A 16,343-nucleotide genomic window follows, 5' to 3' on the forward strand; every position below is an offset into this window, starting at 1 on the left:
TGTGGGATTGTTTTCTGGGTAGTTGCCATTTTCCTTCTGTTCTGGAGATTTAATATATTTTTTCATATTGCTTGATGGCGTGTATTTGTGCCTCCCCAAAGAGATAGAGTTTAGTTTTTGGTTCCACTTGCTTCTACTGGAGTGGGGGCAGGAGCAGCTATTTAAGCTACACTGACTAGGATCCCTGTCAGCTCTTGCTGACCAGACCTGGGCCCCTCCTCGTGGTCACAGTGGTCCTGTGGGGTTTCTCATCAGCTGTGGGGACAATCACAAGGGGGCCTCAGGTTGCTGGTGCCTACTGTCGCAGACCACCTAGATGCGCTCCCTCCTTAGGGCCTGCAGCAGTATTATGGGCTTTCACAGTGGCCAGGAGCAGGTTCACCTATATTCACAGCTCTGTCACCATCAGGGCCTGCAAGATCTCACTTGTCCACTATGGGCCACAGCAGAGCTATGGGTATCTACTGCAGTCTGTGGTTAGCTCACCCAGCTGTGCTACTTCTGCCTCAAGGCCTTCCAGCCTTGTGATTGCCGGGCGGAGCCTCTCCATTAATGCTGCACAGAGGCTTTCACCGTGTCTGCTGTGGGACCATGGATTTTCCCCCTGGCCTGTGGAGCAGGCTTGCTGGGACTCCAACCTGCCACCGCCCACTCCCACAGGCTCACTGGGTGTCCCTTGCCACCTCTGGGACACAGCCAGAGTCTGTGAGTCAGAGGTGGCTGGTGGGCTGCTGCACCACCCAGGATCCTCCTGTCCCGGAGCCTCCCAGCATTCTGAATGCTGGGTGGGGCCTCTCTGCTAATTCTGAGCAGAGGCTTTCCCTGCAGCTGCTGTGGGACCATGGATTTTCCCACTGGGCTTAGGGGCAATTGTGGGGGGGCTTAGGTAGGGCTGTAGTCACCTTTTTCCACCGTCACTCCACTGATGCACACACACGCCCGCCCTTGGTGCGTGGTGATGCTATGAGTGTGTCTGCTGGAAGAAAGTCACTTGCAGGTACTAGGCTGTCCAGGGGTTGGGGGTCAGAGAGTTTTCACCTATCTCCACCACCTCCCAGGGGGAAGACAGTCCACCTTCCAATGTATAGCAGCACGGGTCTCTCAGGCATCCTGAGATGCTGTGTGGATATCCTTTGTTGACCGATGAATGTCCAGTTAGTTGTAGATTTGAAGGGGGAGAGCAAAGAAAACTGCTCACTCCACCATGTTGTGGACGTCTCTCCCTTTGTCCATTTTTGAATTGGGTTGTTTGCTTTTTGTTGTTGAGTTGTAGGAATTCTTTACATATTCTGGATATTAGTTCCTTATTGGATGTTCAATTTGCAAATATTTTCCCTTTTCCCTCTGTTGATACTGTCCTCTGATGCAAGAAATTTTTAATTTTAATGTAATCCAATTTATCCATTATTTTGTATTGTTGCCTATGTTTTGATGTCATATCCAAGAAATATTTGGCAAATCCAATGTCATGAAGCTTGTCTCTTATGTTTTCTTCTAACAGTTTTATACTTTTACCTCTTACATTTAGGTCTTTCTTCCATTTTGAGTTAATTTTTGCGTGTGGTTTAACATAGGTTATTACTTCATTATTTTCTTTCTTTTTTTTTTTTTAAAGATTGGCACCTGGGCTAACAACTGTTACCAATCTTTTTTTTTTCTGCTTTATCTCCCCAAACTCCCCTGTACACAGTTGTATATTTTAGTTGCAGGTCCTTCTAGTTGTGGGTTGTGGGACACCGCCTCAACCTAGCCTGACGAGTGGTGCCATGTCCGTGCCCAGGATCCGAACCCTGGGCCGCCACAGCGGAGCATGCGAACTTAACCACTCGACCAGGGAGCCAGCCCCGATTATTTTCTATATGAATATCTAGTTTCCTCACATTTGTTGAAAAAACTGTAGCTATCCCATTGAATGGTCTTGACATGATTGTTGACAAGTGTTTGACCTTGTATGCTAGAGTTTATTTCCGGATTCTCTGTTCTATTCCATTCATCTATATGCCTTTCTTTTTGCCAATACTAAACTGTTTTGATTATTGCAGCTTTGTATTAAATTTTGAAATGAGGAAGTAGGAGACCTCCAACTTTGTTCTTTTTCAAGACTGTTTTGACTAATCAGGGTCCCTTGAGATTCTATATGAAATTTAGGATGGATTTTTCTATTTCTGCAGAAAAACCATTGGGATTTTGATAAGGATTGTATTAAATTTGTAGATCACTTTGGGCATTATTGACATTTTAACAATATTGAGTCTACCAGTTGATGAACACAGGATGCCTTTCTATTTGCTTGTGTCTTCTTAAATTTCTTTCAGCAATATTTTGTAATTTTTGATGTACAAACCTTTCACATCTTTGGTTAAGTTTATTTTTAATTATCTTATTCTTTTTGATTCTATTGTAAATGGAATTGTTTTCTTAATATCCTTTTTGATTGTTCATTATTTGTGTATAGAAACACGGACGGTTTTTGTGTGTTGATTTTGTATCAATAAATGTTGCTGAATTTATTAATTCTAAAAGTTTTCTTGTGGCATATTTAGGGCTCTCTACATAAAAGATAATTTTATCTGCTAACAGGGGTAATATTACTTCTTTTCTAATATGTATGCCTTTTAATTTTTCTTGTCTAATTCCTCTGGCTAAAACTTCCAGTACTATACTGAAAACAAGTGGTAAAAGTGGGCATTCTTGTCTTGTTCCTGATCTTAGAGAAAAAACTTTTAATCTTTCACCATTGAGTGTGATTTTAGCTGTAGTGTTTTTTCTTAAATATGACCTTTATTACATTGATGTAGTTTTCTTTTATTTCTAGTTTATTGAGTGTTTTATAATGAAAGGTTGAATTTTTTTGAATGCTTTTTCTAAATCAGTTGAAATTATCTTGTCCCTCCCCCACTCCACTTTATTTTGTTAATGTGATGCATTGCATTGTTTGATGTTTCTATGTTCAACCACTCTTGCAGTCCAGGAATAAATCTCACTTGGTCATGGTGTAAAATCTTGTTAATATGCTGTTGAATGTGATATGCTAGTATATTGTTGAGGATTTTTGCATCAATATTCTTAACAGATAGTGTTCTGTAGTTTTCTTATAATATCTTTGTTTCATTTTGATATCAGGGTAATTCTGGCTTTATAGAATGAGTTGGGAAGTGTTTCCTCCTTTCCAAATTTTGGAAGAATTTGAGAAGTGTTTGTATTAATTTTTTCTTTAAATCTTTGCTTGTATTCATCAAGAAAGCCATCTGTACTTAGCCTTTCCTTTGTTGGGAGGTTTTTAATTACTGACTCAATCTCCTTACTAGTTGTAGGTCTATTCAGATTTTTTATCTTTGTATGATTCAGCCTTGGTAGGTTGTGTGTTTCTAGGAATTTATCCATTTCATCTAGATCATCCAATTTGATGGTACAATTGTTCATATTAATCTTTTATAATCATTTTTACTTCTGTAAAATCTATTGTAATACTCTCTCTTTCTTTTCTGATTTTGGTTATTTGAGATTTCTCTCTTTTTTCTTGGCCAGTCTAGCAAAAGATTTGTTAACTTTTAAAATCTTTTTGAAGAACCAATTTTTGGTTTCATTAATTTTCTCTATTGTTTTTCTATTCTCTATTTATCTCTTCTCTAATCATTATTATTTCCTTTCCTGTGCTAGCTTTGGGTTTAGTTTGTTTTTCTTTTTCTAGTTCTTTAGGGTTAAAATTATTTTGTTGATTTGAGATATTCTTTTTTTAATGTGTTTATCTACAAATTTTCTTCCTAGAACTGCTTTCACTGCAACCTGTAAGTTTTGGTATGTTGTGTTTTCCTTTTAATTTGTCTCGAGATATTTTCCAATTTCCCTTGTAATATCTTCTATGACTCATTGGTTAATTAAGAATATGTTGTTTAATTGCCAGTTTTCCTTCTTCTATTGATTTCTATTTTCATTCCATTGTAATAAAAAAATACTTTGTATGACTTTAGTTTGTTAAAATTGATTAAGACTTGCTTTGTGGCCTAACTTCTGGTATATCCTGGAAATTATTCCATGAGCACTTGAGAAAAATGTGTGTTCCCTTGTTGTTGGATGGAGTGTTCTGTATACGTCTGTTAGGTCCAATTAGTCTAGAGTTGTTCAAGTCCTCTATTTTCTTATTGATCTTTAGTTAACTTGGTCTATCAGTTATTGAATGTGGGGCATTGAAGTCTCCTACTATTATTGGAAAGCTGTCTATTTCTCCCCATAATTCTATCTATGTTTGCTTTATATACTTAGGAGCAGCGATGTTTGGCACATATATGTTTATAATTATTATATCTTCTTGGCAAATTAACCCTATTATCATCATTTAAGTCATGTTTTGCCTCTTGTAATAGTTTTAGAATTAAAACTATTTTGTCTGGTATTAATACCTGTTATCCTTTGGTTATTATTTGCATAGAAATCTTTTTCTAGCCTTTCACTTTCAACTTACGTATGTCTTTAGATCTAAAGTGAATCCCTTGTAGATCGCATGTAGTTCAATCATGTTTTCTAAATCTATGTCTTTTGATTGGGGAGATTAATCCATTTACATTTAAAGTAATTACTGATAGGAAATAACTTACTATTGCCATTTTGTTTTTTGTTTTCTGTGTGTCTTGCAGTGTTTTGTGTGGTTTTTTTTTCAGTCCCTCATTTTTTCTATGGCTGCTTTCTTTGGCGTTTAGTTGATTTTTCATAGTGACACATTTTAATTCCCTTCTTACTTCTTTTTTCATATATTCTACTGGTATTCTCTGTGGTTATCATGGAGATTACATATAACATGCAAAGTTTTAACAATCTATTTTAAACTGATATCAACTTAACTTTAATTGCATACAAAACTTTACAACTTTCTGACTCTGCCTCCCCCATTTTATGTTATTGATGTCACAAATTACATTGTCATATATTGTGTTCCCATTAACATAAATTTATTATTAGTTTTTATGCTTTTGTCTTTTAAATCCTGAAGAAGAATAAAAAGTTAACTTTCGACCCCAAATTACACTCATACTGGTTTTTATATTTTCACATATATTTACCTTTCCTAGAGAAATTTACACTTTTATATGGATTTTAGTTACTGTCTTACACTCTTTCATTTCAACTTGAAGGGCTCCCAAGAGCATTTCTTGTAGGGAAGATTTAATGGTAATGTAGAATAAAAAAATTATTCTTCCCTTCTAGATTTTTCTGGCTGGTCTAAGAATTAAATTGGCATGAGACAGAATAACAGGAGAAAATCAAACAAATTTAATAATGTGTATACATGGGAGAAACAGGAAAACTGAGTAATTTGCCAAAATGACTGAAGCCACTGCCTTTAATACCATCTTCAGCTAAAGACAAATGAGGACATTGAGGGTAGTGGTTTGGGACTTCAAAGGGGAGGAAAGCAATTCACATGAGGATGGAAAAGCAAATGTTTGGTAAACAGATGTTTGCCATGCCTTTCAAAGACAATGAGACATGGAGAGGACTTTGATCAAATGGGCTTTGCTAGGTTGCCCCCCGTATACCACACCTAGTTCATATTATACTATAGTTATCTATGGCATTAGCTCCTTACTGGAACAGGCTTCCTATCTTAAATTCTTTTAGGAAGTTGGAGGGGGGAGGTCAAAGTTTCTTCCTGAGTCTTTTGTTCTTAAAAATAATCAGGCCAAAGAGACCCAGTTTGGGGTAGAAAATTCTGCTGCCCTACAGTAATGAGCTCCCTCAGTTCCTGTTTATTTAGGAATGTCTTAATTTCTCCCTCATTTTTGAAGGACGGTTTTGCTAGATAAAGAATTCTCATTTGATTTTTTTCCTTTCATCATTTTAAATATATCATCCCACTGCCTTCTGGTCTGTGAGGTTTCTACTGAGAAAGCCACTGAGAATCTTTTTTAATAAGACTGATGAGAGTGTAAATCTTTGCTTTATTTTGGATCTTAGAGATAAAGCATTCAGTCTGACACCATTATGTACGATGTTGCCCATAGGTTTTTGTTGAACTTTGCCTTTCGCCATACACACACAAAAATGTTATCAGAGCTAATAAACAAATTCAGTTATATTGCAGGATACAAGGTCAATACATAAAAATCAATTATATTTCTATACATTACCAATGAATGATTTGAAATGGAAATCGAGAAGTCGAATTTATGTACAATAGCATCAAAAACAATAAAATATTTGGGAATAAATGTAACTAAGGAAGTGGAACCCTTGAAACTTGAAAACTACAAAACATTGTTGAAAGAAATGTAAAATACAAATAAATGAAAAGATATCCATGTTCATGAATTGAAAGACTTAATATTTTTTAGATGACAATATACCTCAAAGTGATCTATAGATCTACCACAATCTCTATCAAAATTTCAGCAATTTTTTTTGAAAAAATTGACAATCTGATCTTAAAGGTCATATTGAAATGCAAGAGACCCAGAATAACCAAAACAATCTTGAAAATGCAGAAGATTTTTGAGATCTCACACTTTTCAATTTCAGAATTTAGTACAAAGCAATGGTAAATAAGATAATATGGTACTGAGACAAAGATAGACATATAGGTCAATGCAATAGAATGGAGAATCTAGAAATAAAACCATGTGACTATTGTCAACTGAATTTTAACAAACATTCAAAGACAATTCAGTGAGAAAAGAATAGTCTTTTCAAGAAATGGTGCTGGAAAAACTGGATATCCACATGTAAAGTTACTCCCTTACCTCCTACCTTATACAAAAATGAACTCAAACTGCACCAAGGACCTAAATGTAAAAGCTATAATTATAAAACTCTTAGAAAAAAGCATAGAGATTAAGTGTTTGTGAGTTTGTATTAAGCAGATTTCTTAGATATGACAACAAAAACATGGGCAACAAAGGAAAAAATAGATAATGTGGACTTCATTGAAATTAAAACTATTGTGCTTTAAAGGGCACCATTAAGAAAGTGATAAGACAATGCATGGAATGGACTAAAATATTTGTAAGTCACATATCTGATAAGGGACTTCTACCTAGAATATATAAAAACTCTCACAACTCAATAATAAAAAGAAAAATAATACAATTAAACAATGGGCAAAGGATATGAATATACATTTCTCCAAGGAATACATGCAACTGATTGATAAGCACATGTGTAATATTGTGATTTATAATAAGAAATATATACTTGGTCTTTGTCCCTGTCGCTGGCACAGAGCTTCCAAAATCCTCAGAATTTCCTAAGAGATAAGAGGAATGGGAGCATCTTTCGTTATAACATTCAGTTTTTTGTCTTCAGTTCCTAAAATCACTTCAGAGCCATAAAGGTAAAATGGGTGTCTTGTTATTCCTAAAACCTCCTTTCAACCACAACTGAGTTTATGCTAATGAAGTAACTTGGAAATTCACTAAAGATGGGGTGGCTGGTTGCCAAGTGAACCAACCATGATTAGCGGGTTAGAACTTTCACTCTCACTCCCTGGTTTCCAGGAAGGGGAGGCGAGCGGAGGTTGAATTAATCATCAATGGCTAATGATTTAATCAATTATGTCTATGTAATAAAGCCTCATAAAAACCCAAAAGGAAGTGGTTGGCAGATCTTCCAGGTTGGTGAACCAGAATGCTTCCATGTGCTGCAGTGCCAGGTCCCAGACTTCATGGAGACAGAAGCTCTTTGGTTCAAGACCTGGGCCCTATGTATCTCTTCTTCTGGCTGCTGATTTGTGTTCTTTAATATCCTTTGTAATAAACTGGTAATCTAGTGAGTGCACTGTTTACCTGAGTTCTGTAAGCCACTCCAGCAAATTAACCAAACCTAAGGAGGTGGTCGTAGGAACCTCTGATTTATAGCCAGTGGAACAGAAGCACAGGTAACAACCTGGACTTGGAATTCATACCTGAAGTGGAGAACAGTCTTGTGGGACTGAGTTCTTAATCTGTGGAATCTGATACTATCTCCAGGTAGATTGTGTCAGAATTGAGTTGAATTGTAGGAACCCAGCTGGTTGGGGAGAAGTGCTTGATGGTGTGGGGGGAAAAACCCACACATCAGAATAGAAGCAGAATTATAACATGAAAAGATGCTCAACATCATTAGTCATCTGGGAAATGGAAATCAAAACCACCCTGAGATATCACGTTAATCTCCACTAATATGGCTAGAATCAAAATTTCAGATAATAACAAATATTAGGGAGGATGTTGAGAAATCAGAACACTTGTATACTGTTTATAGGAATGTAGTTGGTCAAACACTTTGAAAAACAGTTTGGCAGTGCCTCAAGTTATTAATCATATTGCTGCCATGAACCTTAGAAAAATTATGTTAAATGAAAAAACCAGTCCCAAATGAACACATATTATATAATTTCATTTATATGAAATGTCCAGAATAGGGAAATCTATAGAGACAGAAATTGTGTTAGTGGCTGCTTTGGCCTGGAGAGGATCTGAGGGATAAGGGAGAGATAGTTAAAGAGTACTTTTGAGTTTCTTTTTGAGGTGATGAAAATGTCCTAAAATTGGCTGTGGTGATGGTTGCACATATCTGTGAATATATTAAAAAACATTGAAGCAAACACTTCAAATGGGAAATCTTATGGTATCTAAATTATAGCTCCATAACGCTATTTTTAAAATACACAAAGAAAATCTTAGTCAGATTTGGTTATTAACCTAAGACAAGGGAAAATGAAGAGGGATTCAAGGAAGATGACCAGGTTCTGGGTTGGCCAATGAATAGTAAGGCAGAAAATAAAGGAAAAAGAAGGTCTAAGGTAAGAATAAATGATTAGAGAGAGTGAGACAGCATATATAGAGACTTTCAAACTTTTTTCTTTCTTTTTTTTTTTTTTGTTGAGGAAGATTGGCCCTAAGCTAACATCTGTTGCCAATCTTCCTTTTTTTATTTTTTTTTTGTTCGTTTATGTTTTGGTTTTTTTTCTTCCCCAAAGCCCCAGTACACAGCTGTATATCGTAGTTGCAAGTCATTCTAGTTCTCCTATGTGAGACGCTGCTACAGCATGGCCTGATGAGCAGTGTTAGGTTAGGGCCCAGGATCCGACCCAGCAAACCCCAGATCGCTGAAGTGGAGCGTGTGAACTTAACCACTATGCGACGAGGACAGCCCTGAGACTTTTAAACTTTTTGAAGGGCAAGGAGTCACATCCTTTTTTGAGAATATGCTGAGAAGTATTTCTCCTCTCCCCAAAAAACTCTGAATATATTACCATCCCCCTCACATATACAGATGATTCTGAATAACATTTAAGAGGTTTTACAGACTTCTGTGGTGAGAATGCCTAATCTAATGTTACTCAGGATGATCAGCAGGGAGTGTTCCTCAGGTCCTGGCATAAATGAGGGAGTACTAGGGTGGGTATGGACTGGCAGATAGTGACCCTGCAGCAAAGCTGGGTCCTTCCCGAGTGTCTTGATGGTGAGTAGTGTTGTAGCCCAGGGCAGGCCACTCCAAAATATCCCACAATAGCATATTGATTAGTTTGAATTACAGTTAGTTGAGAAGCAAAAAGGGCTTTCTGACCCTCCTGTCTCTGTTCCCCCTGAAAGCAGGAAATACATCTCCCCTGTGAAAGGCGCTCTCCCTACATCCTCATCTCCAGAGCGAGGGAACTCGGGGTGGAGAAGCCTGCATCAACAAACTTTGCAATTTACTACCTCAAGCCTAAACTCTGCTGAAATTCCTCACTAATTGCATACCTTAAATCTAAGTTTCTTTGTCCTATCATTCCTCACAAACTTATTGCCTCTTTGTGTAAAAGATATATATACTGTCTGCTCTGTTCACTCTCCAAGCATGATCTCTCTATGATCTCCACTACATACGTCTTAAACTGGGGTTTTCTCCTGTTAATCTGGTCTTGTGTCAGTTTTGTTATTAGACCAGCCATAAGAACACAAGAAGGGTAGAAAAGGGATTTTCTCCACCCGACAGTAGCTTAGGGTGAGGATCCCAGCAGTCTGCACTTCCTAGGCCAGGCGAGAGAGAGCAGAAACAGTCCAGGAAGGCTTCCACCTGGAAAAGGCGAAAAAGAGGAGGGAGCAGGAAGACTTGGAAGGCTCTCTGCCCAGCAGTCACTTCTCTAGGATTCTTGGAATCTGCCACCATAGAAGTGTAGAAGAGCCTCATCTGGTTTCCAGTATGAGAGCATTCGCCCCCTGGATCTGGGGCAGTGAGTTACTAGGTGGGAATTTGGGGAGGAAATGGAGGGAAGGAACCAGAGAAATTTACTCAAGTCACTACCTTGGTCACCTTTCCGTCTATATGTTTGGAGTAAGCAAACATCAGGAGCCTGAATGAGAGGCTCTGGAATGTACAGTGAGAAGACCAGCACCTTCCCCACCTCTTGTCAGAACAAGGATGATCTATCTCTGGATCCCTCCACCTGCCTCTGACTCACCAAGCTTCCCTTTGCTTAGGTCTTCAAAATCATCATTAGTAACAGCCATGAACTTTTAGCAGATGACTTCTGATGTCAGCAAATGCTTTTCCACATTTAAGGAATGTTTATTATAATAGAATAAAATATATTTATTAATAAAACTTGAAATTTGTCCCAGAAGGAAAAAAAGATGGATTATTTCCATAAAATAGCCAAGATCTGACAACTGAACTTCTCCCTGAAGATTTACTTCATTTTCAAAACACCAATGGTGTTCAGGAAGATTTCCCCTTTTTTTTCCATAAAATGTTGAAACCAGTTAGAATGTTTTAAAAATGAAGTTGTGTGGAGTCCAGAAAAAATATTTTCTGTGTCGCGAGATATTTTCTGTGTGCAGGAGAACATAAATAACGAAGTGTTTACTTTCCTAGGTTAAGTATGTCTTTTAAAAATGAAATTTCATAATGTTCATTTTTTTGAGGCATACCAGTTTTAAAAAAGAAAATAGATATTATTAGGAAGCAGATTTACAGCCAGGGAGAGGAGGAGAGAAAGCAGAAAAGGCCAGTGCCAAGACCTCAGGGGGAGGATGAGATGGACACTCTTCCTGGTAACCAGAGAAGGGCAGACCCCAGCCACAGGGTGGTGAGGCTACTTGGGGGCCCTCAGAAGAGGACCGAGCTGAGTGACAGGGCTGCTATGCGCTGGGGCCTCGCGCACGGACGGGTGGTGAGGGAGTTCGTGTGTGTGGAGGTGGCGGGGGTCCTGTTGAACTCCCCGCCGGGCGGCCGGTGGGGTTGTGGGGAGGAGGGAGAGTTAGGCGGTGATTCGGGGCCCTCACGTGACCGGAAGCTGCAGAGCCACGCAGCCTTCGAAGCAGTCATCACTCCTGTCTGGGTACCAGTTCCCCGCTGCCCTGCGCACGGCGGGCTGGCATCGGGCCCGGGCCCGGGAAGCGGAGCAGGTAAGGGCCCCGGGGCACGCGCCGAGGCCAGAGCGGCAGCGGACAGCCGACCCCGGAGACCGGAGGGGGATCGACGCAGCGGGGCCCGGCCAGCTTTCTCCACATCCGGCATGCTTGGGACAGAAAGAGTGGCCCCCTGGGGTGGGGGGTGCAGGGGCGGCAGGGTTCCAGGGAGGGCGGCAGAACAACTAAGAGCGATGGGAAATCACCCCCCGAGTTCCTGCAGGAGAATGGTGAACGCCGCTGGGGGGATATTGAGGGGGGCGCTAGGGGAAGGGCGACCAGGGGAGCCCCGGAGTGGGGAGGAGCCAGGCGGCGGCGGGTCGCGCGCGGCGCCGAGCGCTTGGCAGCAGTCCCCGCTCTCTCCACCCGGGCCCTGCAGGTCTAAGTGTCAAGTGTCGCGGCGGCGCGCTCGGGGCGAGAATCGGGAGGAGGAGACTGCAAGGATAGGCCCAGGTCGGTACGGGCGAGCACAGTGGCGGAGGTGGGGTCAGAGCCCAGTCTGAGACCCCCTCTCAGCTTCCCCATCCACTGTCCTCCATTTTCGTGCTTACAGAAACCTGGGGATGGATCTGTAGGTAAAATGGTGGGTTTTGGGGGAGGGAGAAGAGACAAGTGAGAGGGTTGGGGGAGGGCTGTGACTGGGGGGCCCCCTCGAGGACGCACGAAGCCTTTCAGGTGGGAAAAACGAAATTTAAAAAATAATCTTTGATACCCAGTGCTCTAAAAGATAAGTAGGAAGGCCTCTGTCCTTGGTGCTGATCTGTCCACCAAAAATTCAATCCTTTTCTCGCCTTTTGTCTCCTAGGAGAAATGGAATCCAAAGAGGAACAAGCGGTAAAAAATATCTACATGAAAAATACCAACCAGGAAAATGAAAAAAAGGATGAAAAGGAACAAGATGCTAATAAAGGAGAGCACTTGGCCCTCCCTTTGGAAACTGGTGAATGCGGTGTGCCTAGAGGAAATCGTGGGCAGATCCATGTTAGGCAATCCATCCTGCAATATAGATGGGACATGATCCAGAGGCTCGAAGAGCCACAGGCAAGGATGAGAGAAGAGAATATGGAAAGGATTGGGGAGGAGGTGAGACAGCTGAGGGAAAAGCAGTTGAGTCATAGTTTGCGGGCAGTTAGCACTGACCCCCCTCACCATGACCATCATGATGAGTTTTGCCTTATGCCTTGAATCCTCATGTTTTCCTTGATGTTACTAGGGAGACACCTGCTTCCTAAGCTTACATGTTCTGGTGTACCTTTGTTGTAAACCTATTGAAGTCACTCGTTTCTGGTGGGTCTCCTATTACCAGCTTCTAGTTGAATGTTGTGTTTTTCAGATTTTGTTAGCAGGAGAATTTTACCTATTGCATGGAAAGATGCTCATTATATATTGTGAAATTAATAAAGTGGTTTTAAAAAGTCTTTGTGTTTATTCTTTTTATTTCAAATCTTATATTTATCTGTTTGATACATGAAGAGAAAAATGCTGAAATTAAATATACCACAGGATTAATGCAGGGACTCATTTCTGTGAGATAGGTTGATCTGTTTTCTTTTATATCTTCTGTAGCTTGAGAAGAAATGGAAACTATTTTTAATAACCTTATGAAAGCAGGAGGGTCACAATAAATACTTCATCACAAAATTTGGATCTTTTAGCCGGATGAATAAACCCAAGAATTCTTTGTAAATTGGGGACTATATTTGCTTGACATAATTGTGAAACAAGGTCATGAGTTGTGAACTGTGTTCACCTATTTTTGTCCCCTTCCCCACCTATTAGGCAAGACACCCTATCTTCAGATTTATCTTCAGATATTTAGCGGAGTCCCCAAAGATAGATCTTATTGGTTCAGGACTGCAGTGTCTGCTCCCCAAGCTGCAATTTCTGCCTGACAAGTGGTAGGCACTTAACAAAGTGCAATTAACTGAGTCAGGAGCTTTGAGTTCTTGTCTCAGCTTAGTCCCTGAATAAAATAACCTTGGATATGTAACTTCACTTCTCTAGAGGAGATTACTTGCAATTCAGAAAGGAACACTAGATACATTCAATAATGTCTTAGTGTTTCTAAAAGCATGCTAATCTGCCACCTGTGTGAGAATCACTTGATGACTTTCTTAAAGATATGGACTCTTGGTAATTCTGATGCATATTAATGTCTAAATGGCTACTGTGTGTTTATATTATGATCTCAGTTCTTAAATAGGAACCATAACAACTAGAAGAACATAAAAGTGGAGAGAATTCAGTGGAGAGAAGTATTAAAATTCAAAGGGTAAGAAAATTAAAAATATTTCTGGATTTACTACTAATAAAACTTAGAATTGAAAAATGTACACTAAAAAGTTAACTGGTTATCTCTTGTGGGAAATTGGGTGATTTTTTTCTTTATACTCAACTACAGTTTTTCTTAAAGAATGTGGATTACTTGTGCTAAAAATAAATAAAAGCCAATATATATCCAGGTCCAAGGAACTCTTCAGTGAGCTTATAAATTCAATGGAGGCACAAAAATCCTCATTGATAGAACTTAGATATATAGATTTCAAGTTATCCTTGGATATGGTATTCATGCCATAATTGTCTCTCATATTGAATGTGGGCAAAATCACTAGGTCCTCCTTCTAATTAATAGAATACAGTGAAAGTAATGTGATGTCACTTCTGTGATTGTATTACAGAAGATTGTGACTTCTGTCTTGCTAGGAGACTCTTTCCCATCTCCCATGCCCTTGCTAGCTTTAATGAAACAAGCTGCCATGTTAGAGAGGCCCTTATGGAAAAGAACTGAGAGTATGCCCCAGCCAACAATCAGTGAGGAACTGAGCCCTCACTTCAATAGCCTTTGAGGAAGCAAATCCTGGCAAATAACATAAGTGAATTTGGAAGCAGATCCTTCCTCAGTCAAGCCTTCAGATAAGATGCTGGCCCTGGCCAACATATTGATTGCAGCTTGGTAAAAGATCCTAAGACAGAGGACACAGATAAGCCACACTCTGACTTCTGACTCATGGAATCTCTGGGATAATATATGTGTGTGATTTTAAGCTGCTAAGTTTTGGGGGAATTTGTTACACAGCAATAGATAGCTAATACAGTATATAGCTCTAAAGGATAATGATGCTTTTTAAACATAACCACAATGCCATAATCACACATAAAAATGGACAACAATTATTTGATGTCCAGTGAGTGTTCAAATTTCCAGTGTTTTCATAAGATTTAACCCCAAACTATATAAACCAACAAGAAAAATAGGTTCCTAAACAATACTATTGGTCTTGTCATGTTGCAAATGAAAGGAACAACCTAATATAAAATTTTTTACTGGGAAGCTGACAAAAGTGTATGTTTGAAAAAGAGTCTCATATGCAACATAGGCCTGGAGCCACAGACTCTAAAAATCTAGAAAATGCTAAGAGAAAAACTAGTCTGTTGTATGCAATGAAAATATAGAGTAGGGTGAGGATCAGGGAGGGGCATCACATGTACAACATCGTAACCCAAAACAGTCATTTGATATTCCGACACCTCCTTTCGCAGGTATCTTGGAAAAACAGCTATATTTAATGAAATTTGCCAAAATAACCTGTTTAATTCTAGAATAAAAAGAATTGGCTAGAAAAAGTGGCTGCCAGGCTGACAATGTTGGAAAGATGCAGGCACAAATCATCAGATTACCAATCACCCTTGTGGTTGAGTAAGTGCCTGCAATGAAAAGTTATATTACTCTGTTGCAGTTAGAGAAAGTGTGGGACTAAGATAACAAGATGAACAAGCAGGTATATGAAATCATTTCATTATCTAGTTTAACTGAATAAGGCAAGGAATATGTTACTAAGAAGACTTTTTTTTCATGAAACATAAAATTTAGAGGACTAATATAAGTATATGGAGGAAATAATTGGTGGGTCACCAGGACTTCAAATGTTAAAAATAAGGATGCCATCTGAGAGTTGTAAATGGATAAATCTGATAGACAATGGACATAGTTTTCCATCTCTGAATAACACAAGAGATTATCTGTGAATGTGATACTGAAAAGGTCGAGAACATCTAGTATTCCAATCAATGTCATCTGGGAGTTGTCCAATGGAGGCCGGGTCATGGAAATGCTTCAAGAAGGAAAATGATAATAATAATATGCTCATGTGAAGCAGGGTCTCGATATCCTTGAGGTTAAAAAGGTAGAAGTCCAAGGGAAGATTTTAGAAGACTTTAAGGAAGAGAACTATAAAATAGACAGCATCAATGTAGGGTAAGAGGTGGCACAAGAGAGAAGGAAAGATGCAAAAACAGGGCAAAAAAACGCAATAATGAGCTGAAAGGATTTCTGACCATAATATCCAGCTGACCCCGTGAGGAAAATGCATTCAGAAAATATATAATTAATGCACACTCAAGGTACTAAAAATAAGTCTTTTTTAAAAGAATAAAAAGTAATTTCAGTTCATGCAGAACTGGAAGATAAAGTTGTCCTCTGAATGTCAAAGGAGTAAAATTCATCACACATGATATGAATCAATGTAATAAGAAGGAGTTAATGTAAAAGTTTGGGTTCCAGAAAATAACGGCATTTACAAAAGCAAAGGAAAAAGTAGATGGGAAGATATATAGGTAAGCTATGTAACACCTACAGAGATCCTCAGACAGAAAAAACCAGATGCCTAAACAGTGCCAAAGCCAGTGGTATGTAAATAAACATTTAACAACTGGGTTTCCAATAAACTATTTGTAGTGTTAGCCTATTTCCACTGTGTAAATACTCCTACTAGAGCTGATTTTCAGCTACCAACATAATGTCATAGTGAAGAGTTGAGAAGAGATATGCACATTAGCTGTCCTGAGCCAGTAAGAGCCAGCTTCATCACACCACTGGTTCCGAGCCCTCCCTTATCAAAATGGTTAAAACAGAGATGATACTATGTAAGGAAAATGAAAGATGAAAATGAGAAAATGAAATGTCTTTTGTAAAGGAGA

General features: G+C 39.1%; 1 protein-coding gene across 3 annotated transcripts; it reads left to right on the forward strand.

Moving 5' to 3' along the window:
- Positions 1-10,957: 10,957 nt before the first annotated feature.
- LOC103543655 (protein BEX1-like) lies at positions 10,958-12,784 on the forward strand. Of its 3 annotated transcripts, none has more exons than XM_070605079.1 (3): positions 11,226-11,363; positions 11,746-11,819; positions 12,172-12,784. In XM_070605079.1, exon 3 carries the CDS (start codon positions 12,177-12,179, stop codon positions 12,549-12,551), a length of 375 nt encoding a protein of 124 aa, XP_070461180.1. In that variant the 5' UTR covers positions 11,226-11,363; positions 11,746-11,819; positions 12,172-12,176; the 3' UTR covers positions 12,552-12,784. The 3 variants fall into 3 exon arrangements, with proteins under 3 accessions (XP_008508744.2, XP_070461180.1, XP_070461181.1); XM_070605080.1 differs by lacking the exon at positions 11,226-11,363 and adding an exon at positions 11,575-11,596; XM_008510522.2 differs by lacking the exon at positions 11,746-11,819 and having other exon boundaries at positions 10,958-11,363.
- The last annotated feature ends 3,559 nt before the right edge of the window (positions 12,785-16,343 follow it).

This window comes from Equus przewalskii, chromosome X (assembly GCF_037783145.1).
Source record: "Equus przewalskii isolate Varuska chromosome X, EquPr2, whole genome shotgun sequence".
NCBI lineage: Eukaryota > Metazoa > Chordata > Mammalia > Perissodactyla > Equidae > Equus > Equus przewalskii.